The sequence below is a fragment of the Anguilla rostrata genome, chromosome 1 (assembly GCF_018555375.3).
Source record: "Anguilla rostrata isolate EN2019 chromosome 1, ASM1855537v3, whole genome shotgun sequence".
NCBI classification, from domain to species: domain Eukaryota; kingdom Metazoa; phylum Chordata; class Actinopteri; order Anguilliformes; family Anguillidae; genus Anguilla; species Anguilla rostrata.
The window spans coordinates 55,469,344-55,496,037 of NC_057933.1; the positions used below are offsets into that span (position 1 = coordinate 55,469,344).

At 39.5% G+C, this 26,694-nt stretch overlaps 1 protein-coding gene across 1 annotated transcript in view; it reads left to right on the plus strand.

Annotated features, from left to right (window-relative positions):
• Positions 1-26,694, plus strand: part of tsnare1 (T-SNARE Domain Containing 1) — a 165,130-nt gene that overhangs the window by 98,663 nt on the left and 39,773 nt on the right. Inside the window, exons 9-10 of the mRNA XM_064343270.1 lie at positions 6,177-6,249; positions 24,019-24,101. Of these exons, the coding sequence (XP_064199340.1) occupies positions 6,177-6,249; positions 24,019-24,101 (156 nt within the window). The remainder of the gene's footprint in view (positions 1-6,176; positions 6,250-24,018; positions 24,102-26,694) is intronic.

Sequence of the window (26,694 nt, forward strand, 5' to 3'; positions counted from 1 at the left end):
TAAACAAAAAAAAAACGTAGTATACAGATTGGTTGATTGACTTGTCGGCCTCCTGCATGCAAAGGTTATGAAAACACCAGGAGTGGCCCAACACTGAAATATATGGCGTGTGAATCTGTGATTTATTCCCGTCTAGCTATGTGGACGGGGCTGCTCGTGAAATTATTTGTTGGGTCAGACAGGGAATGCAGAGGCTGTCCAAACACATTTGAGTGACAGGGACCTTTGAGGTATTACATAAGCCAAACTGTCTAGGCGGTGGGGGCTAATTTATTGCTGTCATTCTCCCAGTAAACAGTGAGATGTAAAATACTAGCACAGAGGAATATTCACAAAACATTAGCCCTTAATTGGACTGACACCTTGGTTTATTTACTTATTTTGTTGTTTTTAGTTGTTGTCTTTGAAAGATTGTATCTGAAATGACACTATGAGAAGTTATGAGGAGTGAGATATAGGAAATTATGTGGAGGAAGAAAAATAAATATAAAGAGAAAGAAAGAAGACAGGGGGAGAGAGAAAGAAGACATGAGGAAGAAACAGAAATGAAGAAGTGAAATGAGAGATAAATGAGATATATAGTGATATAAAGAAAGATAGACATGCCTCCGTTCTGTAAATTCAAAGTTCTGAAAGTAACATACAGGGTTATTATTTTCAGGGTCCACATTCTAGCGGCCAGGCTAGATTTAAGGTCTGGTCACCATGTCAGAAGCACTAATGATGTGCTGTCCGTATCTCTCCCAACATGCCAGCTTCCTGCAGGTTGGGTCGCCCCGCCTACTTCACTGTTATTGGTTTGTATGAGGCAGCGGTTTGATCTCACTGTGGCCACAGGTGGCTCAAAATGTACCCATCACTTATAGGAGTGTACTAAAAGAAAAAGCACAAGTACACACACACACACGCACACACACACACACCTACACTCTCCCATTCCAAACAAGCACAAGTACATACACACACACGCACACGCACACAGACACATACACACACACCATAGCTGCAGAATTTATGGTCGTCATGATGGGTTACTATAAGAGAACATACAGTACCTTCAATACCTTCCACTTTATTCCTCTCAGAGGTAAAGCCAGCACAAACACAAGCCTTTCTGCAGGTGTGCCAGTCTTGTGATTAATTGACTGGTAGAAGAAAGACTCCTCCTTACTTGATTTGTATCTCATACCCTGTTTTAGTGTGGGGACATTTTATGTCTCAGGAGGGCTTGTCCTACTTCACAGCATCATTGTGATTTTTCTGAAGCATCATGGCTATCACACAAGTGCCGTAGCCCTGCCAGGAGAGTGCTGCGGGTCTCAAACACGCTCGATTAAGGATCTAAGAAACGGAGGTGTTTCAGAAAAATGGGCTCAAGTACCTGCACCAGGGGAACCCTTTGTACTCTGCTAAATGTGTCCTGTCAGTGAATATCTACCCATCTATCCATTCATTTGTTCATCCCTCTTTTACAGCAAGCTTTTAGGTGTACACTTCAATATGTAGTGGTCCATATCAGATTTTTTTTTTTCTCAATCAGGAATCCTCATTTTCCCATTCCCAGGAACAAACTTGATGAGGAATTTTTAATTTGCGGCTGTTGTCACTTAAGAAATAAAGTGACCAGCGATCTCTGTCTTTATAGCACATGCCATATTCTCTCTCTCTCTCTCTCTTTCTCTACCACACTCCCCTGTAGAAGGCATTATTACCATATGACTTATAATAGTGAGGATTGGTGTGGTGCACCAAATTAAAAGTCACTTGTCGGCCGTGGAGCTAATTTGTCAGCAGAGGACATTATCCACTCCATTAATCTGGAGTTCACTGTGTCGAGCACTTGACAAAGCTGTGATTTAGGCCTCGTTCGCTCCTTTCAGCTAATCCAACTTCCCCAAAGCAGGAAAAAAGCTCCACAGGAAGTGAAATCAGCTCTCCACATTGTGTCTTGTCATATATTCTGCCGCCATCAATCAGTGACGTGGGGCCTTGATGGTCTTCTAAAGATGAGCAGCTTACTTAGAGCTAAGGTTAACCAAAAACCATGGATTTGTAATGATATACATCTTTGGGGTATTGCACATGCCATGGCATTACCCCAAAGTAATATTAACAACAACTCTGTATGAGTTCCTGGTTAAAATACTTTGCAGGGCTGCTGGGTAGCTCACTCTGTAAAAAAGTTGCTTTCGGCACATGAGTGAGCAGTCTCAGTCCGAATCTGACCTATGCCAGTGCTGACTGTAGCCAATGAGTATACACAGTTTGTATGTGGCACCATGTTTGACAGTGGTTTGATTTCGGCCAAGTTCTCCTTCTTATAAATTATACTCCTAGCACTACTGAGGAAACAAGACACGAGAGAGAGCAAACTGGATGGGCCAATGGGATGAGCACACAGTGCTCATGGGAGTTGTAGCATCACGTAGTATCACCTCAAATTAACGTAATTATTCCAGATACCTTTCGTAAACTACAATGATTTTTTTCATAGAAAATGCTACCAAAAGGTCACCTGCCATAGTGGCTGGTAAGAGCGACGTTACATGGCACTGCATTTGGCGGGTGCCGGGTGTTAAGCCTTGTAAACAGGTGATGAAAACTGCAACAATTCAACCAATAAGGTATTACTCTGAGCAAGCCGCCCACCTCCCCACCCCCCAGATCCTGACTGGCTGCAGAAACAAATTCTACCCAACTAATAGCCAAAGTTAGAAAAGGTGTTCTTTTTGGGCACAGGGAAACTTTGAAAGCTGAACTTGCAAGCGGAATTAGAAAACCTATTGACTAGTTACCCAGTAGGTCTCCGAAATACACCCCCATCCAGAATTGCCAACAAAAACAAAAAAGACAAAATAATTTATGAATAATTATTTGCCAGGCAAATTAAACCTACCATTTGCCGACTTGTTATGCAAAATGTGCCAAGATATCTTCCACAATGACATTGTCTTCTGGTTTATCAGGCTCCGACTAAATGAACAATAGTACAAAATTAACAATCGTAAAATAATAATTATACAATCTAAAGAAGATGGAATTAACAAACTACCCCCCCCCCAAAAAAGCATCTGTCTTCCTTCCTTTATCTCCACTACCCATGCAATGTCCCCACCTCCTCAAAACTGTGGCAGTTTTGGAAAGCCTTATCGCCCCAGATCTCTGCCTGCTATGGATGCCTGCTGCCTCTTTCATATCCGCCTGTCAGAGACACACCGTTTATTTGTTTTCTGGGCAGGTTGGGGCCGTGGTGATGCCGGCGTCGACCGCCCCCGCCGCGCCTGCGTTCCAGCGGCTTTGTGCCTTTATATTCTTTTCTGGTTTAATTGTGGGAGCGTGATGGTGTGTCTCCGGGACCGCATGTGAAGGCCTCTAGCGTGTCAGATGAACCTGGTGTCTGGATCTAAAGGCGTGACATTTAAGGCTAATGAAACAATAGGAGCCCTTTGGTGGCCTTTTGTTCATGGGTTTGTGTTTTTGCGTTGGTGCTGAATCATAATAAAGTGGTGAGCAAAAAAAACAGCAATGAAACAAACAGACAAAGTAAAAGTCCTACTTTCTAAAAGAGTTTGCCTGTAGCGCTGTGTTACAGTACGCTATTAATGTCTACCCTGGCTCTAACATTTCGCTCTATCCTCTCTGCAACCAGCTCTGCAACTTATACTTTGCAACCTATCTTAATTATTATTGGTGTATTGGATTATGTTGTACAAGCCAGTTTCTTGTTCAGGATTCAAACAGATTCCATTCTGGTCCTGTTTTCTGTTCGCCACTTCACACATAGTAGCCGTTCATACATGGCCAAAGCTTAGAACCAGGAACGGTGTATGCGCTCATGAGCAGATGCAGGAAGTGAACCTGGCCTGCTGCACTCCGCTTGGGGTGTGTGCGTGCATGTGTGTGTTCCTAGTTGCGCGTGTGCGCATGCGAAAACATTGTATATACCATAGATCCTATAGACTATCCAGATGGTCAGTTTCACGCTCTTAACAACTGTCTCTACAGTGTCTCTACAGAATACATCATGAATATTCATGAAAGGGTGTTACCGAGGACAATACTAACAGTTGGATGGTCTGCCCCCAGGCACACCTTTGGTGCATATTCATAAATGTTAACATAGCACGGAAAACTTCTGTTGCCAAGCTGAACCTCCTATGGTAAAGTACAGAGGAGTGCTGGAGCTGACCATGGACTTACTATTGAGGATCTGTTCACAAAATAATAATATAAATATATATATAAATATATAATATAAAATAATTTTGAGTAATGGAATGTTGTGAATGTAGGCTGAGCTGCACGATGAAGCAATACTGGACATACGCTGTGAACACAGCCAGTTCTGCAGGCATGGAAAAGGGCGTGGCATGTTCTGCTACGCCTGGCAGCAGCCAGGGGAGGTAGATCCTTAGACAGGTGGTCAGATGGCAGGCAGTGCTGCAGTAGGAGTGGCCCATACAGATCCCCTCCCATCCATTCCTAAAGTAAGTCATGCAAAGTCAGAGAGAATATGGCTGAATATAGCATCTGTAAAATATACACAATGAGCATGTGCTGGCCTTGGGCCAGCCTGCTATGCCTGTGGGTCAGCTCACCATTCTTTCTCGCCACATGCAGACAGACTCACAGAGACACGCACACGTACACACGTACACGCATACACAAGGCATGGTGTTGAATACAAATACCATATTTGGCAACACTCAAATAATGTGTTCTCCCCGAATGTTTTCTCGGCCCAAATTTGGCCAATATTATTCGGATTCAGATCTTTTTTTGATCTCTTTGATGCTCATGTGCAAGAGCTTGTCTTCACAAAATACAACTTGGGGAAGTTAGAGTAACAGCATATTGGCTGAAGATGTATTCCACCCAGGGAAGCTTTTTGCAAATCAAACATACAGGTAAAGGGGGGCTTCAACAAAGAGAGGAGAACAAGTATTAACAAACAAAAAAAACAAGAAAACATGTTAGCCCTACTAGTAGTTCATAATGAAGATGAGGAACTATTTTTTAAATTATAAAAGTTGTTTATAATTGACTTAAGTGTCCCTCATGCAGGGGTGGGCTTCATGCAGTTCATACTATGCAGCTCAGAGTAAGAATGAATACATTTTTATTTATTTATAAAAAAACATTTTGTTTATGTTTGACACTTGATTTGACTGTTCGTTTTTTGAATGCAAATACAAATAATTTAGTTAGTTGAACAAATACAAATACAAATACATATAGTGACATCTCCCTCCACCCCTGACACACACACGCACACATATATCAGCTTTCAACAGCAAATGCAATATGTGTGAGAGGGAACAAATAATTTTGGGTGGATGTGACAGCCGTTAAGGTCTGAGGAGTTTGCCGGCAGCCATCTTGGCTCTAACCAGATGGTGACTTGCCAAAGAGCCAGGATGGATGCCAGTTTCCAGAACAATCACAAACACCTATGATGAATGGACAAATAGGTGAGGGCATAGAAATATAGCCAGCGCATATACTGTAAGGATGGAGGAGCAGGGAAGCTGCGGGTAGCAGATATGCATAGTTTTTGTCCAATGACATTGGGACATAAACCTTTCCAAAATATTTTCTGTGGCTGATACAGTCAGAATAGACTCTTTGCTGGACCATACTGAAAGGAATATATAAACTCAGTTGGTTCCACTTACTGTGAATCAAATGCATTGTCTTATAAAGCTAAAATAAAATGAATCACTAATCATGTCAGAGCTTTATGTCTAGTTGTATATGCTGGTCAATTCTCAAACAACTTTGCTCCAGCAGTAACAAATGTCACAGAATATTTTGTTTCTGCTACTTTTTCTTGTCGTAGTAACTGAAAACCTTTTTAATTGTGTGTGCCTTGTATTTAATTAATTTCTTTATTAAAACATTGTATGTTAGGCTCCAAGGACAGTTCAACAAAAATGCATTCAAACCATTAAATTAATTACACAAATTGCAAGATATCTATTTAAATCTCTTAAAAACAAACCTCTGGGAACACATTTATCTGTATTCACCAAGAGGCCGGAGCAGCGCCGTACACCACAGAACGGCTCCAGGTGCCTCACAGGTCTGCCTCGCGCACAGTAAGCGAAATGAAACACCTCAAACACGAGTGTGAAATGTTGACTCTGAGGTTTTCACCAATCTCCTTCTCTCCGCAGAGGGACATGCTGGACGTGAGCCAGATAATGAAGGACCTGGCGTCCATGGTGCACGAGCAGGGCGATGCCATAGGTGAGACCATGTGCACAATGTATTTCACTATACGAACCGCGCACACACCATACACATGCTGACCGACCACTATATTTTCCATACTGACTCATTCTGATACTTGGATCCTGAGATGATATGGAGTCTGTGAAGTGGACCCCAAGTTCCCCATGCCCCAGCTTCCTGTATTACATAATCCCTGTGACATTTGTAATGTCTCGCCACTCGCATGCCATGAATGCTTTCAATCGTGTCAGAGATTATTCTCTAAGGATTATGCTCAGGGACATGTTTGTAGGCAAATGCTGATTTTTTTAGCTGTCCCTGAAGAAAGACAACTTTGCTTGGCAGGGAGGTTTTTTGATTTATTCTTTATGATGTGAGAAATTCCAAGTAGCCTTACCTCGGCTGCTACTCCCATCCCTCATCACTGCAAGGGAAGAAACAAGCCATAGTCAACCACTAAATAGGGAATGCCACAGTTTATAATTAAACAGACCATAGTCCACTACTAAATAGGCCGGAGCCCACCATTAAATAGGTCATAGTCCACCATTACGTAAGCCATACTTCACCATCAAATTAGCCATAGTCCACTATTAAATTGACTATCGTCCTCTATTTGCATATATATATAGTACAAATACTTTCTGTTGTAACCGATGAATGAAAGGTCCTTATAGACAAAAAAAGCATAAAAACAAGGACAACATCAACATCAACGTGGCCCACACGTTCTCCCCACTCCAGCCACCTCTTCCCTAATCAGTATCTGTTCAGACAGGGAGTGAGCCAGGCTTGGGGAGGGAGCGGGGGGGAAAGAGGGCATATCTAAGGCCAGATTATTGGCTGAGCGCACAGAGAAGACACGGAGTGAAATGAACAGCTGCAGAGTCCGCTCGTCAGGGAAGCGCTCCCCAGTGTCTTTGGCCTTGCCTAGATACCCGGGGCCGTGCCCAGGCGATAGGAGGTGCTAATGATGAAGATGGGCCATGGCGGCAGACACTCCAGGGCTGCTTTATTGACAGAGGGAGTGGGAGGACACGGAGATAGGGTGAGGGTTGTTCAAGGAAGAGAGCATCAAAATAATGAACCAGGGCTAGGTGGGACGAGGGGGGGCATCACTGGATTGTGCTAGTAATCACTGCCAATCCTGGTAATTGCTTTGTATTGACGTAAAGGGTGTGCATGAAACAAGGATTTTTGCTTGTCTTTCTGCTCTACTTGTAAATGATTCCTTTTAAATTTAGGTGATGCTCTTGGTGACGAGTATTCAAAGTCCTTACCACTTTAACAAAACAAACAAAATGGTTAATAGGCATTATAGTGTGGGGGAGGGATTTTTTGTGTGTGTGTGTGTGTATGCGGGTGTGTGCATGCATGCGCATACAAGTGATTTATTAATTGGGCAATAAATGCTCAAATTCAATTGTAAAACAGTTTGTCTGTGTTTTCCACAAGGTGGCGGAGAGACTTGTCACTTGCCTGCATAAAGTTGTTTTATGGCACCATTTCAGGACCTCCCAATTTTAATTACTCACTTTGTATTCTAATTAGTACCTTGCCGCAGAGAGGACAGCAACCTGTCCACATTCATTCCCCTTTTAATTACTCCTGTGTGTGCAATACTTTCAGGTGGCTACAGTTATTGGATGCAGATTAATTTAGGGAAATTGAAGGTCATATTTATGAAGCTGCCCTTTAAATATCATGAAAGAGTGGTTCGTAATTCACTGCTGGATGCTGCCACGTGTCTAATGCTGTGTTATTCTCTGCACTAATATTGCTGTATTGTAAGTGGGTGGCAGGGTAGACCTCAGGGGACGGGGAGGTTGCATTGTCTATTCCCATGAGAGGCAATGTCAGTGTATTGTTGAACAGGATGCTTTAACCTAATTGCTTAATTAATCATCCAACTGTGCAAATCTAACATTATCCTTTAAAGAAAAGAAGTGTAGATTTTGTTCCCTTGAATGTATTCTTCAAAGTTAAGGCCAAAGATGTGGCGGAATTAAATTCTGTGTGTGTTGGGAGATTTGAGTGATGGCAAAAAAATAATCTGTTCTCAAAAAAAAATAAAAATAAAAAAATGAACAGAGGATAGAGTAGCCTGAGCCAAAGCTAGATGAGTTGGAGCTGAAGGCAGTTTTCAGAGCCAGAGATGGAGAGGAAAGGCCCTGCCATAAGATTACTAGTCAGGTAGGCGGGAGAGAAAGCCTTTCCATCAGACAAGACAAGTAAATATGTACATTTCTAGGACACACTGTGACTTTGCAGTTTCAGCTGTACTGTTTTTTTTATCAAAACACAAAAAATAACATAGGAGTTTATTCAGTTCCCTTCAAAAGGTTTAAGACAAAGACTTAAAGATTTTTTTTTTTATTTGGTTTTGTACTCCACAATTTTAAATTTGTAATTGAACAATTCACATGTGGTTAAAATGTGGATTCTAAGATTTTATTTAAGGGTATTTTTATACATTTTGGAGTGTGGACTGTTCTTGATGGGCCTAGTCAATCACCTGGACTCCAGCTGATCATGCGTTTCACTTGCTTAAGACAAGACTGAAGGAAAAAAAATCCCTCAAAACAAACAGGAACTGAAGATGGCTGCAGTGCAGGCCTAGCAGAGCATCATCAGGGATGATACCCTGCGCATGGTGATGTCTATATGCCTCAGACTTCAAGCAGTCATGGATTGCAAAGGATTTACAACCAAGAACAAAATATAACAACTTTTTCAGATTATGTTAATTTGTTCAATTGCTTTTGCTCTCCTAAAATTGGGGGATTACCGAATATGGATATGAATACCCTCAAATTAAAGCTGACAGTCTGCTCTGCACCTATTGACATATCCATTGTTTTATTTCAAATCCAATGTGCTGGAGTATAGAGCCAAACAACAAAAATGGGTCACTGTCCCAATGAGCAAAAAAGGGGATGGATCAGGACAAAGTCCTAAAAAGAACCAACAATCAGAAATAAATGTTTTTAAGAAATACGAGCAGAAAGGAAAGCTCCCACCGTGCTTGGTTATAATTATGCCTTTAGAATCTGTGGCCTAACTGCACTGACTACTCGGAAATGAATGGGATGAACACAAACAAGGATACAAAAATCAGTGCAGGTATGGGTGAGAGAAGGTGACCACACTCAGGGGGCTACGGATTGACTAGGGAAGATCAAAATGTGATAAGAATGCCTAACTGCAACCTTGCACTGCTATGTCAGGTCAGATAAGAGGGACACAAAGCCAGGTAGAAAACCACAGAGCTGAAGGACCCGATATTGGTGGAGGAAGAAGGCCCAGCAGTGGAGAGCAACCCTCGTGTATGTGAGCATGAAGGAAACACAGCTAGCTGTCCCACAGCTGTGGACCTACGCCAACAAGCTGAGAAGAGGGAGAAGGAAGAAGAAGCAAGATCAATTGGCCAAAGGCGAATGAGGTGGCGGTGTGGCAGAGGTTGGACATGGACCTCAGAAAAATACTGGAGCACTCACTACACGGTCAAGCGGATGTCAAGCTCAACTCATTCGGACACATACTGTACCTGGAGTGCAGAGGCAGGTTTGGTGAAGCAGCCAAGTGGCGAATCGCTGCTCCAAGAGGAAAGGGAAGAAGGGAGAAGGACAATGAGAAGCTGGTGCAGAGGCAATGACATCTCCGGAGGAATTGGATGAAGGCGACACAAGAGGAAAAGGTAGGTCCTACGGTGTTGTGAGATGAGGCAAAGCAAAAGCTGGCCAGCTTGGGGAGGGTAGTGCACATTTGCAAGTGCAGGAAAAGGAAGGAAAAGAAAAGAACCAGCTTCTTCAAGAATCCCTTCAAACATGCCCGACTGCTGGAGGACAAACACAGTGGGAAGCTGGAAGTCACCAAAGAGGTAGAGCAGCACATTAGGGGCCAGTCCACATTTAGGAGCCAGCAAGGCAAACCCCTTTAGGTTCACCAGGCTATGTTCCATGTCCTGACCTCATAACCTCCCAGATCGACACCTTTCACCTTAAATTGTGTGAATCCATGAGACCTGCGACTTCTGTGACAAACACCCAAACTTATTGATCAGTACAGTGTATTCCAGTTATTTTACCTGTTCTTTAATATTTAATATTTATACATACACATTTTCAGAAGTACAGTGGCATCAGTATAACAGTCCTCAATGATGGAAAACATGGCTATATCGAGACTGATTTCAGCAAGGTAACAGTGATTACAAAGATAACAGCTGTAGCAACAGCATAACAAAGAATGATCACAATGAGTAATCTTAGTTTTTATTTTTTTATTTTGCTTTTCCAAAAAAATTAAGTTGGCATTTCATTATTTCAAATTCTAATCGATTCAAATTCTGTTTTGGAGTTATCTGATTGGCTTGAATGAGCATCAGCAGCTCAGTATGGAGACTGTTATGTCAGCTTTTTTAAAGGTGGAACTTTATTTTCACTACAGATGCCTATGGTAAAATTGTGTGATTTAAGTAGGTTGTAACCACACAACTTAAATGGTTGTTGATCATTACCAATTTCAGTAGGTACAGTAGGCTGTTTCACTCTTTATTCATTTTATCAACCAAAATTAGGCTAGCTGTGCTATATATCATTTGGACTCTAGCTATATTTGTGCGTAATAACATTCTTTATTTGTCAACATAAATTCAGGTATTAATGTGAACTGCTCTCAAAATCCATTCTGCTGCACTCTGGGCCCACTACACCCCTGGTGACTGTACGATGCATAACAGATAGGATCCAAGGATATAGAAAATCTATGGCACAAATCCTGAATATATAATTTCAGCTGCCCATGCCAGAAACCATTTTTAAAATTTATTTCAAACCTGATTGTATCCAGGCTCTTGGGTGAGATTCATCTGAAAGCTAATTTGGAAGACCTATTGCTTCAAGTTGTGCCAGGAATATTTATTTATTTATTCATTTATTTATTTATAAATATGTCTCAGCATATGTACTGCAAATATAAATTGACCTTTTAAATAAGCTCAGTGAGACCTTTAATCACAGAGAGTGAGATCCTGTCACTCAAATAATTTTCTGGTAGTGGTTCAGTGGATACTTTCCACAGGCATAAGCCAGGCTCTGTAGCCAAACCATTATAAGTTGGAGGAGTAACTGGTGGTTAATAAGCAGTAGTCCACAGTGTTGGAAGCAATTAGCTTTGTCCCATCAGATACCATGTGAGTATAAATCAGCCAGGATTCCTTGTTCCTTAGGTTCCTGCTGCATTAGTGCCTGATAACTACATGTCAACTGCTGCCACTTTTGCTGCAGCACTCCTCACATGGGTTTAGATACCACTGCTGCTCCTTTACTGGAAATAAAGTTTTAAGTCAGAGATAACATTGTACATCTCAAGTAACTTCTCTGGTGTTCAGTTCTAAATTAAACAATAAAGTGAAGAATCGAATGAACGACAAACGACAAGCAACTTTTTTTTTCTCCACAGTGGTCTCTGTCTCCCACATTTTTTGTAATCAGAATTTTTTATTATATTTTTTTGACCACAGACTGGATCCAGTTTTTTATTTTTATTTTGATATACAGATAGGCTACAACTCATTTTACAGTCCTTACAGCTAGAAGGTAGTTAAGGTTAGTACGTTTCAAACGAAAGCTTGATGCACTCTGTAGTGGTTAGCAACACTTGCTGTGCACTGAAGCACTCTGATTGGTGATTCAGCTATCCGCAGGCGTCTCAGACCAAGCTTCCAGAAATAGTGGAGAGAAAAATGGTAAGAAAGAGCGAACAAGCGACTGATCATGCGATTTAAAGCAGTAAGTTATCAGTGTTTGGAATTCAAATCTAATTTTCACCCTGATCTTTTCATTAGGCTGTTTCAACCAATTTTCACCTGCTTTTTAATATTCAAAATAAACAATAAATTCCCAGATTTTTTTTTTAATAAATAAAAACCAAAACCAAAAAGCTTTATGTATACTGCATTTATTAAATACTGGCTATATACTCAAGCCATACTCAAGTTCTTCTTCAGTGTTCAAAAGCTTGCTGGAGGCTGTAGGCAAAACTGCCATCAGGAAGAGAGGGATGTTCTACACTCACAGATGTAGGAAAGCAAATGCTGGCTAGATCATATAATACTTACTGTGCTCTGAATGCCTGCCCATTGTAAGAAATGGTAGTGCTGGTAGCACTACCAGCAAGTTAACTTGTTTAGATCTATTAGATCCTAAAATAAAAAAAGAAAGAAAAAATAGGACTGAGCATAGCCACATGTGTTTCTTTTAAAACGTAAGTGTGCAATAAATGAAGTCACAAAAGATGGTGTCAGAGTGGGATCAGGGGTTGGTCTGAAAAACAAAATAAATTAATCATCCAGGAAGTGTGAATTAGTGCTTTTACGGAGCAGAGCTAATGAGAGAAGGCTTTATATCAGAGTTGATCCATAATCAATGGCCTGTGTGCCTGTGCATCATGACGTTCAGGCACAAAGATTCTTTACATACCTAATGTGAATTCCAGTAAAAATGAAAATGTTCTCTTTAGCATAGGAAGGTATCCAACCCTGTGAATAAACTGTTGTCCTCAAAGTCTAATAAAAAATAAAATGTTAATTAATTAATTAGTCTCATTCAATAGACAGAAAATTGCCTGGACAAGGTCAAGTCTTCTTGTGCCCATTGCAAATAGTCTGTTTCAATCCACCACAGCTTATAGACACACTGAGGTTTACATTTGGATAGCACTGCTTTGTGCAATTTTATTTGCAGTTTAATTTACTTTCAGCAAGCTTTTTTGTAAATGATCTTTTGTAAAATACCTGTATCGACCCATGCACGTAAGCCATTCAATATTATACAGATATTAAAATATGCCAAAACACCATACAGAGTTTATATGTTTTCATATTGCAGTAGCTACTATCATTTAAAACTATTTTGAATCTTCATGAAGGCTTGCTAAATCTAGACATAGACATTTGTTCCTACAAAGTTAACTTGGCAGGCAAAATGGTAATTGCAATATTAAACAGAAAGATTAAAAATAGTTTTAAAATGATTGTATTGGGTTACAAATCTGACTAGCTTCAACTTCAGCAACCAAACCACAAGGAAAATAATTGCCAGGCTTTGTTGTGTTATCCTGAATGAGCATTTAAAAGTTATGGCCAGTACTATGTGATTTGATTGCACATTTTTAAAATGATTTTGTAAAATAAATAAATAAAAAGTCAATCAGTCAAAGGTACTGTAATGGCTAACTGGTTTAACCAGACAGGAGTTACGGTACATGTACCATATGTATGATGTTGACCAAAAAGCTGAGCCCCTTAATCATCATTCAGCACATCAGAGTACCAGCAGACTCCTGGAAACCCAATAACATTTCAATGGTTAATTCTACTGTTGAGAAACAGTAAAATTAATAGAGCGTATGCTCTGAGCAACTTACATGATTTACCTGTGTTACTGTCCACTTCATAATTACATGAAAGGTTTTATACATAGCATATGTCCAAACTATGAAAGGCAACACTAGTTAAAGGCTGCATTACTTGTGTGTGTGTGTGTGTGTGTGTGTGTGTGTGTTATTATGTATCTGTAATGTGCTCTGGAACAGATTGTCACCAATTACAAATTAAGACTTCAGCTGAAGAATTTCTGTGGACCTTGCTCTATACCTCATTGACACCGGCAAAAATGTCAGAATTTCACTATTCACTTCCTAAACCTAGAAAAGGGTCTTTCAAATAGACTAAACTCTAATTAACAAGAAATAGCCATAATTGAATTGCACTCGACTTTTTTTGGCTTTGCTCTGTTGATTTGTTTTGTTTTGCTTTGCTTTGGATAGTCTCATCCAGATTCATCCAGTCTTAAAGTTCCTCTGTGCTGTTTATTGAACTCCAGCCGCTTTGGAAGAGGTGCATTATTGTTGTCATCCCACATAATTCTCTCTCCACGAATGTGCCTGCCAGAGAGCCGTCTGTCCCATAATCCCCTGCTCTACTTTGCCACTCCCTCCTGCTTTTCTCAAGGCATGGTGATGCATGCCCGGCACGCTCTGGATTTTACAGAACTCGAGAAATCAGGACAGGAAATTTGACTCTCTGTCCCAAAATTTCCATTTGCAGGATCTGAAACAAGGGTGGCCACTCCAGGTCCAGCCCAAATGTTCTACTGACACCTCTGAGTGATGATAATGCCACCATAGAAGACTCGATCAGAGTTTGTGTGCATGTATGTATGTGTGTGTGTGTGTGTGTTTGTGTACTGTGCAGTATGACTGCAGTGAATGATGGCTTAAATAGCAAGGCGTATTGAATACACAAAGGGGATAATGCATTAATGATGACCTGAGGTCAAAGATCAAAGGCCACCCCCCCACCCCCCACAATGATATATGTGTGCACAACTGCATGAATACTGTCACCTTATTGCTTGTAAATTGCAGTCGATCAGGACATGCATCTATCACTGCACCATTCTGTACACCAATCCACCCTGTTACATTAAGCTGTCTATTTTAATATTAGTGTTTCTAAAGATAATTTACCAGCTCTAACATGAAAGTGGCATCGGTATGAGTGTGTGTGTACGTGTGTGTGTGTGTGTGTGTGTGTGTGTGTGTGTGTGAGGCACCAAATGCTACAAAATGTTTAGATATATGTTTCGTACATTTACATAAATCAGTGGTTTTCAAACTCAGTCCAGTGGGGCTGTGTATGTTGATTTTCATTCCATCCTCAACTGCAATTCCAGAATTGTAATAAGCTGTTAATTTTTCTTAATAAGGTGCTTTTCATGTTTTAAAGCTGGGGTCCCCGGGCTTATCCAGAAAGGGCCATGTATGAAATGTTTCATACAATTAGTTAAATGTTAATACATTTAGCTAAATGATTATAAATTTAGTTAAATTAAATAAATAAAAAACACTACATACTAAAACATTCAGCTCATATACAAGTTTGAGATTTAACATTTTTTATTTCCAAAATCATGCAGCAAAACATTGATATTTTTCCATTCAATGTAAGAAAAATGGTTATTTCTGTTAAATGTGGGCAAATATGCATGGTAAAATAATAGCATTTTATGTCACATTAGGCACTCCATCATGCATGTGTGTTTTTGTGCATGTGTGTGTGTGTTTGTATTTTGGAAGGTGCTCAAAGTAGTCATTAACAATAGGGTAGTAAATTACAGCTATTTAAGGCTCATTTATTTCACCAATTTCCTTTAATTCCACTAAACTGAGGATTTTTCATTGGATGAATATAAAAAGCCAGATTTGATTGATTTAATATTTGACATTGTTGACATTTCTTATGTACTTTCAGGACTGTAGAGGATGCTTTGGGTGACCAAATAAATATCAAGTACACCATTAGTGGGCCTGGATTTGACAAAAGCAGACATAAACGGCCAAATTAGAAATGGTTAGTGTGTTCTTGAATAGTTCCCATGCTCTTTGCAGTAATTATAGGGTGAATAGTGCCATTTACTTTCATTATTTTTTCTTCTTTTTAAAAAACAATTAATGTCCTAATCTCCTACTTCTGTATCCTGTAGACATTTTTATGTGTCCAGTTATTCAAAAACGCACACATACTATTGTGCTATGTTATAGTACTTTTTATTTGCAGGGCAAACAAAAAAAAAAAAAACAATATTTAATTGATCAAGATGATAAGCTCTTTCTAGTTCATTAATATAATGTTATTGTGCTGTGTGGGAAGGATTTTCAGGTAATTTGTGGACATGAAGTCAATTTATGGATCTACTAATGGAGAATCAATTCAGCTCTGGATAAAATGTCTGCTGTGCAGCAGTTCATCTGTACCGTCGGCAATGTGTGAATGAGTGAAGTCAATAAATATAAGGGCATCCAAGCGTGAAAAAGGAGGGCAGAATCAGGAAGTCCCAGAAATCACGGAGTACTCTTGCTCTGTAAGAACATACACTTAAATTGAGCACTCTTCTGGTACAGTGCCACAAGTTCCAATTCAAAATATCAGCTTGTGTTATTCAAAATGTGCAATGGTTTTTAAAAGAAAACATACTAAAATGACTGCCACTGACAATATGGCAGGTTTGCCATTCTGGTGTTTCTCATTTCTAGACATGTTCACACTCCCCTGTTCTACCCAATACTTTTAAAACCCCCCTCATTTTGAATTTTGTTTTGTAAAAAAATTTTGTTAAGTATGTCTCATTTTACTCTAGGCAAGCAGTCTAGTGCAACAATGAAGAAGATGTCCATTACTTATGACAGCATGTTACAGTTTATGACCAACGTCACACTATTCGTATAACATATGCAATGATCAAACAATGTCAATGCTATTTCTAAAGTTTTTAAAAATTCACTGTGACTACTTATGATATGTTATGTCTTGCCAATGATAGTATCATATAGGCTGTATGACATACAGCCAGTGACAGCTGGATAGGATGTGTAAATTCTAGTTGGTATTGCTACATGTGTTGTGAATTGTGAATTATCACACTTAATAAAATGGGTGTTTTTCATTATTGAGGAAGTTGGACACAAATATGTGAAATACCTATTGGGAAATAATATACTGAGAAGATTTTATTGTTATTGGCACGCACGCACACACATATTCTGTCATTTAATTTATATCAGTCTGAGTCTAATGTCTATACTTGAGCAGTTATTTTGACATGTCAGTTGTACAGACCCACACATTCATAATGATGGAAAAGTGAATTATGAGACAACAGCCATAAATTGGCTTGCTATTTTATGTTTAGAATGCATAATAACAAACAAAGGCTGTATAACAGCTGTGGTCTGATCCCTTTGAGAGAAAATTTGAGCTACATAATCTCTCTCTCTCTTTATCTGTCTTACTCTCTCACATACACACACACATGCACACACACACACACACAGACTAACACACACATTTGCAATAATAATATGTAAATGTTATATATTTGCTCAAGATATGTCCCCTTACATTGTTGTGAAAATGTGCATGGTACTAGGCTAGTACAATCAATTATTCATTATTCTGTACCTTGCATTTCCAGTTAAACTAGACAATATGGGTTGGTAGTGTAGCATTGTAGTTAAGGAACTGAGCTTGAAACTTGTGTGGTTATACGTTAGATTCCCAGGTGGAGCTTGGCTGTTGTACCTTTGATCAGGGTACTTAACCTGAACAGCTTCAGTAAATATCCAGCTGTATAAATAGATTTTATGTAAGCTGTGCAAGTCACTGTGGATAAAAGTAGCTGCTAAATGCCTTTAATGTAACAGTAAATTCTGCATGTTGCCTGTAGACAGACACACAGGGCAAACATAGTTTTGTAGTTCAGAACCACCCTCACCCCATAACAATGCATGCAGGCCAGATTTCTTCTGCTAATCACAATATTGCAAGCCCAGTATAATTAGTGGTTCATGGTTTGTGACAGCAATTTTGGGCTCGTAAAATGTACAACTATCGCTAATTGCTATGTAGCAGATTTGAGATTAGTCATTGTGGATTGTTACTGGTTGTTACTGAGTTCCAGGCCTTGTACAAAAATGTTGTTGCGGGTCCCTATGGGGACTCAGATGGGAATGAGATGGAGATAATGACTCCAGAACGGAGGATGCTTTTGTCCTGCTGTCCACCTGTTTAGTTTGAAAACATATTTTCACTCCTAGGATTTGTTGTTTTGTTTTTCTGTGAGCATTTGTATGAGAGCCGATCAGTATATGTGTGGAACCATGAACATATACTGGTGTGTTTACGTATATATGTGTGTAGGCTTTCACAAAACAATCATGTCAAGGTGACAGTACAGTTGGTGTTAGCCCATAGACCGCTTAATTAGATGCTGCACATTCCAGGGTTTTGGAAAGAAAGGGGAGAAGGAATCTGGCCAAAGATTCTGGACAGCAGAAGTGTCTTCCTGCAACAGGAGTATAGGTGTGAATGCTGCAGACACAGTGATTGTTGACAGTGTTGAGTTGATCATGGATGGGCAGAATGGGAGTGTACTGGGTGAGATGGTCTGGAGAAGAAGTGGGGCAATGGGTTCCAGCACATGGGTGGTTGGCTGATGTAATGTCAGCAGGTGAGATATGTTGACATCTGTAGGCATGCAAAGTTGGAAAGAAAAGGTGAGAACTGGAGAGTTACTGGGTAGAATGTGATGATTGAAAAGAAGAAGGAGGTAGACTGACATCTAGAAAGAGCTACGAATGTCTGTAGTCTTGCTGAAGTGGTCTGCAAAGTCATTTGCAGCAAGGGCAGAGGAGGGTTGAGGAGAGACAGGGGTGAGAAGTGAAGGGAAGATGGAAACTTTTAGCTTTTAACTACAGAACTTATAATTTTGGACTAAAAAAGGAGACGTCAGGAGAAGGCTGAGAGGAAAGTTTGGTAGGTGTTGGATTTCCTCCATTTTTGGTCTACAGCACATAGTGGAGTGCAGAAGCAGGAGAGTCAAGAGAAATACAGTACCAGTAAATGACTCCAGTAATCATTAGAAGAAAGGATTGCAAATGATAGATTATTGAAGGCTGTGACAGAGAAAGTCACAGAGAAGGTTGGAAGAGGAGGCAGAAGAGAAAAGGATAAAGAGCAGTGTTCAGAGAGTTAAAGGGTAGTAAACCTGAAGGTGGAGGTGAAGTAGGCACTCAACAAGTCCGGTTCCCACTGATTACCTACCTTATGCATGGGAGGTGACTGTGACAAAGTGAAGTCAAAGGAGTAGAGGAGGAATCCAGATAACTGAATGCTGAAATCAACCAGCAGGATCTGTCCTCTGGGAAGGACCTAAGGTGGACAGACAAGAAAGTCTCCCATGAGACCATGTGGCCTGTAAATAACAACAATGTGCACTCTAGATGGATCACTGGTGTGAACAGCAGCATACATTTAAATGAGCAGATTGAAGCTCAAGAGAAAGGCAGTTTTTCCATGCTGGCCAGATGGGCCGGGTGTGTGGGAGAACGAATAGGCAGATGAAAGAGCTGCAGGGTTGCACTGTTTTGGGGTGATCCGGGGTGCATTGAGGACAAGGTACTAGAGACAGCAGGGAAGCATAGGCTGTGATGAGATCAGCCTTCTGAGTGTCAGACTGACAGGTCCGTAGGGCTGTTACAATGGACAAGTTTCAAGGATACAGAGTCAACATCCCCCTTCAATGGACTCCCACAGAGACACCTTCGAGTCTCTGTCCAAACGAGTTTTCATCCAGATGAGGCTGCCCTTACAGATGCTGTTTTAAAGGACCAAATAGCAAGATAGCACTGCTAACAGCTAACTGAATAACACAGACGTGAATGTATTCTTCTCAGATGATCAATTAGCTAATTAACTTTAACTGGCAGCTCAACCAAATGGTTGGCCTTTTGTTTTGCTTCCACATTTATGTAATTATTTATTTATTTATTTATTTGAGAAAACATGATGCTTGTTTATATAACGTGTTTTGCATGCATTTCTAATTGCACAGATGAATATATAAGCTCAATTCTAATGTGAAAAGAAAAGAAGCTTAATCACTCAGGTGAGCTTTCAGTTACATATAAAGGTCAGCACTAAAATGCCCAGCTAATTAGCAAAACACCAGCACCGAAACAGTAAGCAATATTAATGAAAAATTTGTAACAAATGAAGCATAGGATAACTGCTAAAGTTACTTTAATTACATTAATTAAGTTACATAACTTAACACTGCAGCTGGCTCTCAATAAGTTAATTTTAGCCTTATCTAATAGAACATATTCACTCACCACACATTTGATGAAATGTGCTCTACATAAAAAAATAATTTGTTTTAACAGTGATTATCATTGTTTCTGTCACTATGAAAATATTGCCAAGCTAAAATGGAGGAGAGAAATCCAGACTTTCCACTGCATTACAGCAATATCAACAAATCAATGCACTCCGTTAGATTCAGCCACGCAAATGCACACCTAAAAGCAATTGGGTTCCAGCAGTGAATCTGTTTGGACCCCTAAAATATCATCAACTATTAGGTGCCAAAAGATATGCCACATATAGTAAAAATGCAATGTAAACAATCCTTTGGTTGGAGGACCTCCAGTCTTCCTGCCTTAAATGTCCCTATTGCTTCCTGAAATTTAAACTATGCCCTTGGGTGGGAGACACCCATAAAAATGGTCAGTAACAATATGGGATGCTTACACTTCCAGATTACAAGGCACTAAGAAATGGATACAGAGCAGCCAGGCATGGGTAGTGAGGGAACCACAATACAAAGAAAACATAAATTTAAGATCAGGAAATATAGATAATGGTCAGAGAGGTACAGCTGCACAATGCCGTATTATAGCTTTGGAATTAGTACAACACCAATGGAGGGGATTAAAATTTGGAGTGACAGAAAATTAATTTACATGATGTTAGGCAGCATACAAAAAGAAATAACATTGCAATGGCAAGACACGGTGGTCAAACTAAGGAAATAATATTAACACTTATAGAACAACAGGTGGAAAATCCCTGCAAAATGAACAAATCGAGGGGCGGAAGGAATAAACATGGGTGATCTTGACGGGAGAAGGCGACAGTGCATCTGAAGGTAAAACTGTTGGCTGTTAACAAAACATTATATACCCCACATATGCAAAACAATTGTTTAAATTCTGCGTTTTCATACTGCCAGCCGATTACTTCAACAGAAGTCTTGCGTCCTTTCAATAAAACAAGTATAATTTCATATCATATCTGAAAATAAATGAGAAGTAATTAATAGAAACGTGTGAACCATTTTTTACATGTGTGTACAGCTCGACAGCCTGTGCATGAGCTAAGGGCTATAGGCTGTATCAGTGCAAATTACCGCCTGCTTTCATGAGTTCTGAAAACTCTCCCCTAAAGAGGGGAGTCACAATTAATGCATGCTTTAATAACTTAGTCAAAATACCTGGCCTAATTTACATCTCTACCCTGATTTAGCATGTTCACTGCAGGCATGCAAATGCACAAACACATTTTACGATTCATCTAAAGGAAAGTTGCAGGGTGACGCAGAGAATCCACAAAAAATACATCCTAATAGCGATTTGGAGCCATTGTGACTGTTCAGTAAATACAACATAGATATTGCGACCTTATAGTAACTGCTTTTGCATCTGAAAAAAACCTGGCCCTCAGTGTGGTTCTTCGAACAGAGAACAGATCTGTGATCATTGAGAATGCAGTGTTCATCGCAATTCATTCTGAGCATGAAGTAAAAACAATGGCTTGCATACTTGTGGGGATTTCTGGTGCCAGTAATTCTGTACATCTCTCTCATACCTCACAGATAAGCTGCAGTCCTAAGGGACTTAAGTCAGGTTTGTAAGACCTGATGAATTTAATTAAATTATGATGTCTTCATTGACCTCCTAATGAGTAAACGACGACGTTTAGATACCAACAGCAACTATAAATCAACTAAAAAACGTTTTTTCTTTGTATAGAGTGATCCGGAAAAAAAAAAAAAAAAACATTTTCTGATGCCATTATTCCATAGAGGATAATATTCAAATTCCCAGTTCGCAAAATGGAGGCTTTGTGTTGAGGCAGAAAACACAGCAGCTGTGTGTTTTTCAGTTTTTATTATTTAGTTATACCTATTTAAAAGGTACTTTAGGTCAACAATGAAATGAATTCCAATTTGCAGTGATGTCTATGGGAATTAAAGTGCATAGAGAAAACAAAAGATTGTGTAGGCAAATGATGAGAGGAAGATTAGGCTTGTTGTAGACAGCCAGTTTTTGTGGAGATCTCATTCAGTAAGTCCATACCTCAGTTTAACATCTTATACTTTGGTGTAGGGTGGAGTTCCCCTTACTGGTAAACAGCAACATTCCAATAGCCACTCAGATACAGTTATAAACTGTGCTCAGTCCTTCTTAGCAGTCTGACATTACAAGGTATTACACGGTTGTACAGCTAACAAAAGTGACACAATGACTGGTTTCCAACCACCCTCAGCTGTGTGCACTCATTTAAGTGAAACTGTCTCTGTCTAAGACTTTGGGAAGTAGCAGGAACTCCAGACAGTGACCGAAGCCCCGGAGCTGCTCCTCTCTGCTCCATACACCGTTATTTCCTGTTCCACACAGACACTGTGAATTAGTGTTTAATTGTTGAGAGAACTGGGCTTGATTTGGGTTTGATACCGTGCCAAGGATTGCTGTTGGCACAACAATTACACGCACATCCAAACAAGAAAACTAAATTTGAATTATTCTGAAACATAAATTGCTCATGTCTCTGGGCACTGCAGTTCAATCAGTGCTGTTGCAAGGCGAGTGCAATAGATTTGCATGAATAGCGATGGTGTTTGAGTCTGCCTGTTAATTTTCTGTTTTGTTGGCTTACTCAGACTGCTTTTCATATGTCAGGTGACAAGATTTCACATATCCCAACGACAGTAAGTATGCAGAGATTGCCCCAAATCACCAGGTGTAATATTGCTTGTCACCCACTTATCCCATATCCTAATGAGGAACACATGCTGTGTGCTGATTGAGTGGGTTAACAGCCTGCTGGCTGTAATCACTGGGCCTTTGTGAGTGCATGATCTTACTTAAACACATGGTTTTCATCAGGGCTTTCAGTCCTGGTATGAACAGGTGCATGAGATATGTAGGTGATGGCAGTATGATCCTTTGATTATTATGGTTCACCAGAAAATGAAAGTACTGGTGCTTCCACATCTCTGACCCAATGTACCTTTTAATCCACCGTCTTTGAAAAATCCTGATTTCTGTGAACTGCCATATGTTAACAAACTTGTAAGGGTAAATGTGAGAGCTACCGAAGGAACAGTGTGTTTGCAATGACTAAATATTATATTTATACTGCAACAGAGCCTGCAGTTCTTTGCTTTGTTCTTAAATAGTAGTTTGATTCTGATTGGGGTAATTTTGTTCTTGTTTACCTTAGTTTAATGTCCAGTAGAACACTTGACAATCGTTCAACTGAATCTGCGATTCTTACTCTGCTGTCTCTCTTGGGACTGTACTTTTATTTCTGCACTTCAGTCCCTGATCTTTACACTTGTGTTTGCTAAACAGCAGTACAGTACTTTATAGTTTTCTATTGCTTGCCACACAATTGCTTTTTTTCATTAGGCCCCTTAATTATAAGGTGCTGCAGAGTTAGAACCCCTACTGAGAACCCCCACTGAAATATTTTTACGCTGGTTTTAAAAGCAAAGACTATGATGCAAACATACCAGAAAGGGGGAAAACATTTGCATTTTTCTCGCACATGCATTGAAAAAATGCGTTTTCATGCACCATTATCAGAACATTCATGTACCAAGTTTTGTGTTCACTGGGTAGTATCATGAGAGAAAAAGGACCATGAATATGAAATGCAGTTGAGCTCAATAGTTATCAAAGGAGTTTACGAGTATAAAAGCATTCAACTTATGCAAGAAAGTTATGGGGGATAAAATCACGTACAGGGATATGAAAAATGGTGATAATGGTTGCCACTGTACCTCCCCCACTCCCATGTTTCAAGTGGAAACAAATGACTTACCTGTTGACAGACTTTGTTATGTGAAGGGGTCAGACGCTTATCTAATTAAAATCATACCATGGGAATTAAAGAAGCGACACTGTTACAAAAATAGACGTGTAAGTACGAAAATTAAATTCTTTAATCATTTTTGGCCACTTGGGGCTTTTATTGATTATTGGATTACAGTGGTAATGATAATTATGGCTGCTGTGATTCTACCTGGTGAAGGTGAATATGGCTGTGTTTACTGTCAGTGCAACCCACTCTCAACCATACTCTTTCTTTCTCTACAGACAGCATTGAAGACTATATCCAGACAACATCCTCAAATGTGGAAACAGCCAACCAGGAGCTTGCAAAGGCCAGTCATCACCAGGTACATAACCTCACCCTCTTTGAGCTTGACATGAAGCACCATACATGTTCACAACAGAAACTTTTGAAGAACTAATAGAATTCCTTAAGAATGCATGAACTGATGCACCGTCCCTACGGGACACATGCAACAGCCTGCGTCCTGTAGGTCACAATGACATTTTTAAATTTTCTTCCTCAAAATTATGTTCAGTAATTGTCCTCATGTGTGGGGCAACGCCCATCTGAATACAGAGGCCTCGATTAGCAGCAATCTGGACAGGAAGTAGACTGAAGATTCATTACCAGCTGTTGGCTGTGAAAAGGCTCAGCCTCTAAAATGAAATGAGGCACTTTGCTGTTGGTGATGGAAGCAATTGTTATAACAGTGACTGGACAAATTCATTCCAATCTTCTATGTTGTGAGTGTAGTACCTACTGCACCTATGCTAACAACCCATTCCACCATGCACTCACCAATGTTATGGTCACAGAGGTGTCGAACCTAAGTCTGACTTTTACTTTGTGACAAAAATGAAGGTGTTTGGCATTTATACTTCAGCAAAGGCCGATGAGTAGGGTTCTTGAATAATTCTAGGGTAGGGTTCTTGAATAACAATGACTCTTGAATAACAAAACACCAAACTTCTGACTTTTTGTTTACATTTGTGAAAAAATGGCCATGGTTGATAAAATTATAGAGATTATTGAAAGGAAGGAAAGAAAAACACATTAACATAAAAAAGTGGTCTGTCAGTTCAATAAACTAAATGAGGGAAAACTAGGGACAAAATGTTCCAGTTTGGTAAATGCGCAAAATGCTGGATAAAGACGTACATTTGAAATAAGCTATTTCAGGATGTCGGCCAAATGGTTCATTTACTTAATTTACCTTTAAAAACCATACATTATACACACAAAACTTTCTTATTTATTCTGATAGTTTCTTCTATCCTTTTCCAACACTAGTCAAAACCAAAATAATGAAGTGGAGCAACAAAACCAGGGTTTTTCCTGCATTGAAATGTCTTAGGCAAGTGTTTTTTAGGTGGCTATAGGAGAAAAAGATATGAAACACGTTATTGAAAGATTACACATATTAAGTGTTATAATTGGGGTGGGGAATATAGCCTATACGGAAGGATTAACAATGCAACAATGCATATCTTAATGCATTGTGGTGGTCTCTTGAAGACTTCACAGAACTTTACATTTTAAATTTAGCTAAACATACAGAATCAATGCATGTCGACAGTGGCAGTTATGCCAGATGGACCGCAGTCACTGTCGTATAGTGTAAGCTCCATTTTAGATACATTAACAAAAAATAACCAGCATTTTTCTTTGAGTTTAGGTACCAGTACACATATACACAGAAACAGGAAGAGTACAATGCACTCACAAATGAAAATGCATAAATGCAGCATACAACCTATTTCATTTATTTATGTCTTTATTATTATTATTATTATTATTATTATTATTATTATTATTTTGCTTTTTTAAGCAGTCCTGTGCTGGCATGTACAATTACAGCTTGTATGTGAAGTTCAAGGAATTTACTGCATTTGCTTCGATATTGTAAGTGTGCTTTAAAAAAAGCCATGACAAATCGTTATATGATTACATCTTAGTATTGTAAAAATACTGTATATTTGAAAAATGAAGAACATATTGTCCAGGAAATAGTGTATTCTGTGTTAGAGTATGCAATATGTAGTGAAACACACTGCACCTTTCTCTCTTGTGTGTGTGTGCGTGTGTGTGTATTCTGTGAATACTATTCTCCAGTAATTCTGTTTGCTGAATGAAAACCTTACTGCTCCTCTGCAGGAACTTATTTCCTACCTTATGTCACATTTTCTTTAGCAACATGGAGTTCAATAAAAGATGAAGCCCTTTACACTATATATAATATATTTAACAGCTTTAGCCTCTGGCTATGTTGAATGATATGTTCATAAAGCAATCTGGCGGCTGTAATGGATTGTCTCCCTTTCATCTTTGTGGTAAGAATTCCGTCACCAAACCTGGGAGGTCACGTCTGGTCACAGGAACATTATGTAGTTCTAAGCTCAATTTAGTTCACAATTTCATTAACTGGCTTAGGAAATTTGCTGATGTGAAAATTCTGAAATTGGAGGGGGTGTTACAAGGAATTATCTTTTTTTTTTTTTTTTGTTATATGACTTTGATTTCTCTTTGATAATTCAAGAGAAGTCATCAATGGTTGAAGCACTTTTATGGGTCTGTTTGGAACATTCAGAGGCAATTTTATGACAGTTACCTCATTTACCTTCCTTCTGGAATAAAACAAAACAAGACTTGTGAATTAAGTTGTGTTGCCCCCTGGCCATCTTAAATAATGTATTGATGAAAGTGTCAGAGCCTTAATAAGATGTCCATCTTTTCCTTTTCAGAGTTAAGTGGCTTAATATTAAGAACCATGCTGGTGAAGGCAATGGCCTTCCAGATTAATAGCTGACGTAATGTCTTTACAGTCCAGGAGAATAACCATCAGTATTCTGAACAATAACTTAACCCAAAACTGTTTAATAGGCCTGAATTCAACCAACATTAGTCCTTAACTTGATTCAACATTTAACGCAAAGAGA